This window comes from Myotis lucifugus, unplaced genomic scaffold, assembly GCF_000147115.1.
Source record: "Myotis lucifugus unplaced genomic scaffold, Myoluc2.0 scaffold_7, whole genome shotgun sequence".
NCBI lineage: Eukaryota > Metazoa > Chordata > Mammalia > Chiroptera > Vespertilionidae > Myotis > Myotis lucifugus.
Window position 1 is genome coordinate 6,379,296 of NW_005871055.1, and position 6,000 is coordinate 6,385,295.

At 37.3% G+C, this 6,000-nt stretch overlaps 1 protein-coding gene across 13 annotated transcripts in view; it reads left to right on the forward strand.

Moving 5' to 3' along the window:
• COG3 (component of oligomeric golgi complex 3) overlaps positions 1-6,000 on the forward strand; it is an 85,029-nt gene that overhangs the window by 32,459 nt on the left and 46,570 nt on the right. For all 13 annotated transcript variants that reach the window (XR_002827490.1, XR_002827487.1, XM_023748451.1 and 10 more), the window contains 4 exons: positions 535-661; positions 1,264-1,355; positions 2,887-3,026; positions 4,720-4,880. Coding sequence is in view for 11 of the 13 variants with exons in the window: in XM_023748451.1 (XP_023604219.1) it covers positions 535-661; positions 1,264-1,355; positions 2,887-3,026; positions 4,720-4,880 (520 nt within the window). In the remaining 2 variants the exon portion in view is untranslated. The remainder of the gene's footprint in view (positions 1-534; positions 662-1,263; positions 1,356-2,886; positions 3,027-4,719; positions 4,881-6,000) is intronic.

Consider the following 6,000-nt stretch of genomic DNA (forward strand, 5'->3'; position numbering starts at 1 on the left):
CTCGGGGGATGTCTGACTGCCGGTTTAAACCTGATCCCACAGTCAGACATCTCTCTCACCATCCGGGAATGCTGGCTCCTAACCACTTGCCGGCCTGCCTGCCTGATGGCCCCTCACCACCTCTGCCTGCCGGTCTGATCGCCCCTAACTGCCCTCCCCTGCCAGCCTGATCGCCTCCTAACTGCCCTCCCCTGCCGGGCTGACCGCCTCCTAACTGCTCCCCCTGCCGGCCTGACCGCCCCCTAACTGCTCCCCCTTGCGGGCCTTATCACCTCTAACCACCTCTGCCTTGGCCCCTGCCTCTGTGGCTTTGTCCGGAAGGACGTCCAGAAGATGTCCGGTCTAATTAGCATATTACCCTTTTATTAGTATAGATTATTGGTATAGATAAATATTTCTAGTATTTAATGTGGGCAAATGAGAGGTGACCTTATAGCATTAGAGGTTTGGCAACCTAATCTGGGACTTAAGATCAGATTTAATTTATATATCTGAAATCAAAAGTTTATACCCATCTCATTTGTTTTTCATCAGATACCAACAATTGCTAAATGACATCCACCAGTGTTACCTTGATCAGCGGGAGCTCCTTTTGGGGCCTAGTATTACTTGTACTGTAACAGAGTTAACCAGCCAGAATAACAGAGATCATTGTGCCTTGGTAAGTTTCTGCTTGTTTTGGTTTAATATTAACCCTTCCTCTGAAATATTTTGATACCCTAGAAGCTATATTTGGCTAAATAAGTTTTGTTTTCCATAGATACAAACTTAGAGAATTTTTCTTTCAGTTATGACAAATTTAGGTTGTAATTAGCATTCAACTTGGCAAAATATTCTCATTTTGATCTATTTTTGGACCTATGAAGATTCACAAACAAGTATTGTTCCTAGAAAGATGAAGTTTCAAGTTTGTGGATTTATCTTAGCTTTTGCTGCACAAGTGCTTTTCTGTTTAGTGTGATTTTAATTTATACTATTAAAAAAGTACATAAAGATTCTTTTTAAGTACCCCCTATTCAACTAGAAAAGTAATTTATTTTCATTGTCAAAAGTTTAGAAAATGCATAATGAAGAAAATAAAAATCATCCATATTTACATTATGCAGTCAGCTATTGAAAACCAATAATTTTCTGTGCTTAAGTAACTTGTTATATGAATATATATGCATAATTTCTTTATCAATAAAATACTTGCTTTATTTCATGAACGCTAGAATTGTTATGTGTCTTTAACTATAGGTGGTGTGTATTTGTTTCCTACAGATTCGCAGTGGCTGTGCCTTTATGGTCCATGTGTGCCAGGATGAGCACCAACTTTACAATGAATTTTTCACAAAACCAACATCAAAATTAGAGTAGGTAGTACACAGAGTTTAACTCTTGTTTTTAAGATTTAATTTGCTAATGATCATAATGGCTTATTATTACATGGGAGTATTCTTAAATTAACTGCAGAGTGTTTTAACTTTTGTGGGTGTGTGAACAGAATACTGTCGAGTGGGACAGTGTTTATTTATTTTAAGATGAATGTATAATTTAAAGGCCAACATGCTTCCATATTGTTATAATTATGGAGATAGTATAGTATGATAGTAAGAATCCTATATAGAGAACTAAGTCTTGGGATCCCTTTATCTCCACCAAGTAAATAAATCCTTCCAGTTAAAAAATTCTGTGTTTCTAACTAATGAAAGACACTTAAAAATACAGACACTACTTAATATCCTTTTTAAAAAGTTTTCCCAAAGTGTCTTTCCGATTCACTGTTATTAACTTTCGGTTTCTTCTAATTGGCAGTTTGGACTGCCATAAAGAGTCCAAGACTGTGATCCTTATAATGGTGAAGAGACAAGTGTATTGTACTGTTTTGATTGGGTTGATCACTTTTGTTTGTTTGTTTTTTTTACAGAGAGAAAGGGAGAGGGGGATAGAGAGTTAGAAACATTGATAAGAGAGAAACATCAATTTAGCTGCCTCCTGCACACTCCATATTGGGGATGTGCCCACAACCAAGGTATATGCCCTTGACTGGAATTGAACCTGGAACCCTTCACTCCCCAGGCCGGCGCTCTATCCATTGAGCCAAACCAGTTAGGCTGGGTTGATCACTTTTGATGAAATACTGCATATAGAAGAATACTATTGACAATATGAATAATGTAGACAACATAGTTTTTTCTTTTCAAATGTTTTTGTCAAAATACTTGCATGTCCAGAGTACTTTGAGTTTTGTTAATCTGAATCTGCAAGTATTCAAGAATTCTGAATGTATCTTTCCTGGGGAAAATGTTACCATTTGATTCACAGTGATGTAGAATATAAAAGGATAATTAAGTCTACTGATTACTTTTTACTGTGTTTGAAGGGACATATACAAAGTTATTACTGAAATAAGTAAAAGTTGTAATAAATTGACATTTGGCTGGAGGCAGCTAATTTGAATTGATTGCTCATTGTTTATTGATTCTTGGCTTTTATTTATTTTTTATTTTTTTAAATATATTTTATTGATTTTTTACAGAGAGGAAGGGAGACGGATAGTTAGAAACATCGATGAGAGAGAAACATCGATCAGCTGCCTCCTGCACACTCCCTACTGGGTATGTGCCCGCAACCAAGGTTCATGCCCTTGATCGGAATTGAACCTGGGACCCTTCAGTCCTCAGGCCGACGCTCTATCCACTGAGCCAAACCGGTTAGGGCTGATTCTTGGCTTTTAAAATAGCACTTTACAGAATTATTTTCAGCCTTTCATCTTCTTTATATAATGTTCCCCATACTATTTCCTAGTAGATTTTTTACTAGGTTTATTGGATGGAAATAATAAAAAATGTCTTTTAAACTGGAAAGATTGCTACTAAACCATGTTTTATTTCTTTATTTTAGTGAACTTTTGGAGAAACTGTGTGTGTCATTGTATGATGTCTTCAGGCCATTGATCATTCATGTTATTCACTTAGAGACGCTTTCAGAACTTTGTGGGATTCTTAAAAATGAGGTGCTGGAAGATCATGTACAGAACAATGGTAAATGATAAGTAAGAGTGATAATTTCAAAGGCCTTTTATATCTGTGGCTCAGTGAATTTAAGAAAGATTAGTTCTTTCTCCCTGTACCTTTCCACCTATATAAACTTAATATTTTTGAAGTCTGGGCTGATGCCTTATCTCTTTCTGAATTAAGATGTACCTTATTCTGTGACTAAATGTACAAATTGAATGGGGAGAGCATTTTAAAATCTGAACAAAATTAGTAATAAAAGAATTATAGTTACTTTACTTTCTGGCATCTGAAATCCAGAGAGAACGGACCATCAGTTTTGGTTTATGCATTTTTAGTACACAGTTACCAGAGTACATAAATTGACTATATTGTATACTGTCCTCCCCGCTCACCCCCTTGGTTTTCTAGAGAGAGTGGGAGGGAGGGGGGAAAGGAGAGAGAGGAAGAGAGAGAGAGAGAGAGAGAGAGAGAGAGAGAGAGAGAGAGATGTGAGAGAGAGACATTGATTGGCTGCCTTTTGCACTCACCCAGGAATGTGCCCCTGACCGGGAATCAAACCCTCGACCTTTTGGTGCGAGGGCTGATGCTCTAACCACTGTGCAGCACCGGTCAGGGCTATATTGTATACTCTTGATTAAAAAACAGGAATTATTTCAGCATACATACATAATAATGATTCATCTTTTTGAAATTATATATATATAAAAAAGCTATTCTCTAAAACAGATTTGTTTTATACATGTGATACACTCCTCAATATTTGATTTGTCAAACGATTTTCCTAATGATACATAGGTACCTTTAAAAAAATACCCTTCAAGTAATCATTTTACTGGCAGAAATTATTTGACTTTCCTTAGGAGACACTGTAGGTTTGTTACTCTTTCAAAGTTTCTTATTCTACTGCATTTACTTCATTCAAAGACATACATGTTCTCATTTTTTTTTGAACTTTTTTTATTAGTTTATTTGAGCCAAACATAACATATGCTGGCAAGCAAGATCAAATGCTCCAGAGAATAACAGTTTTGCAGTTTCTTTTATGCATTTGAAATTAAGGAGGGCATTTTCTTACATTTTAATGCTTCTGAATTAAAGATGATTTTTAAAATTAATGTGAATATTTATGTGATTGTGCAGTGTCTTTAACTCCCCAGCATTGGGAAGCTGTTACTGAATTACTGGTGTGTCTTAACATTGATGGCATCTTAGAAATGAAGAAATTCTATATACAATCATATCTCATTTTATTTTTAAATCATTTTTCTTTGTGAAAATATTAACATGTCATTTAATATCTGTGGGACCCAATTTATTTGTAAAATGGGGATGATAACCCAATTAATAAGTTGGCTTAGCTATCTCTTAGGATTGGTCTGAAGCTGTATGAGATAACTTAAAAAGTACAAAACATTTTAAAAGTCAGATTTTATTATTCATACATATTAATAATAGAAATAATTTCACAGAGTCCCAGGAAGAAGATGCAAGGGCAAAGTTATTTCCCAATTGTAAATTTAAGGAAATTGAAAGACATTTATTAAATTTTTTAAGGTCATTGAGTCACACCAAAATAGAGTAGATATATATAACCTCAGGCCATGAAGCAAAAGTGGTTCATACTGTTACTAGACAATTTAGTAATATATTTGCTTATTTAAAGAAAGTATTTTTCTAAATCTGAAAGAATGGGTGATTGTACTTTTTTTTAAATCAGCTGAACAACTAGGGGCATTTGCAGCTGGAGTAAAGCAGATGTTGGAAGATGTACAAGAGCGGCTCGTCTACAGAACCCACATCTACATTCAGACAGACATCATTGGCTACAAGCCGGCTCCTGGAGATCTGGCATATCCTGACAAGTTAGTAATGATGGAGGTGGGTTCTCCTTACTGATCTCATCCTTACCGCTTCACTATTTTCAGGATTTTTCTTTTAAGTTCTCAAAATGTAAAATCAAGATAAACCTGCCACAAAATCATTCTATATAATAAAAGCCTAGGTGGCACGATGCCCTCGGGCGACATCATCACAAGATGGCTGCCAGAAGATGGCCACCACAGGATGGCCAGCAGGAAGGGCAGTTGTGGGCGATCAGGCCGGCAGGGGAGGGTGGTTGGGGGCGACCAGGCCTGCAGGGGAGGGCAGTTACAACATACACAAAAAACAGTTTCAGTATTACACCACCAATACCATAACTAACAACAAACTTACTGAATTCAAGATTTTTGTACTTCTTTTTGTCCTTAAAATATATCCTACTAAGTTATGCAGGATGGGGCAAAAGTAGGTTTACAGTTGTGAGTATGCCAAATAGGGTTTATTCTTGTATTATTATTGGCCAAATGAATAACTAACTGTAAACCTACTTTTGCCCCACCCTATACAATCAGATTACTGTCAGCTATAGATTTGAAGATTTTAATTATGAGCTAATCTCCTTAGACTAGAGATTTTGCCCATTAATGTTGCCATTTGCCTGGCATGGGGGAACTGTAGACTCAGAGAGATCTAGGTTCAAATTCTAGCTCTATCAGTATCTGTTACTTAGCTTCAATGTATATGTTTCATTATTTGTAAAATAGGCATAATAATACTGACCATGGAGGATTGTAAGAGTAGAGATAATGTCTAGAAAGCCCTTAACTTAGTAGTCATATAGTAGACAGTGGCTGTTATTGTTTAACCTTTGAAATATTTAAAAACAACATTCGATTGAAAGTCCATGAGTAAAGTATTCAACTCACCAGTTAAAGTTAAATTTTAATGTTTTCCAGCTTTATTGAGATACTAGAGGCCTGGTGCACGAATTCATGCACAGGTGGGGTCCCTCAGGGTGGCCTGCAGAGATCGGGCCCCAGTTTGTGCCCCCAGCCTCGCAGCCTCGTAGCCCACCTGGTACCCCGCCTTGGCCTGGCGCCGCCCCCTCACCTACTCCACCATCCCGCCTGTGGGCGATCGTGGGCCCGGCCAGTGGCCCTGCCCCTCCTGGCCCCCC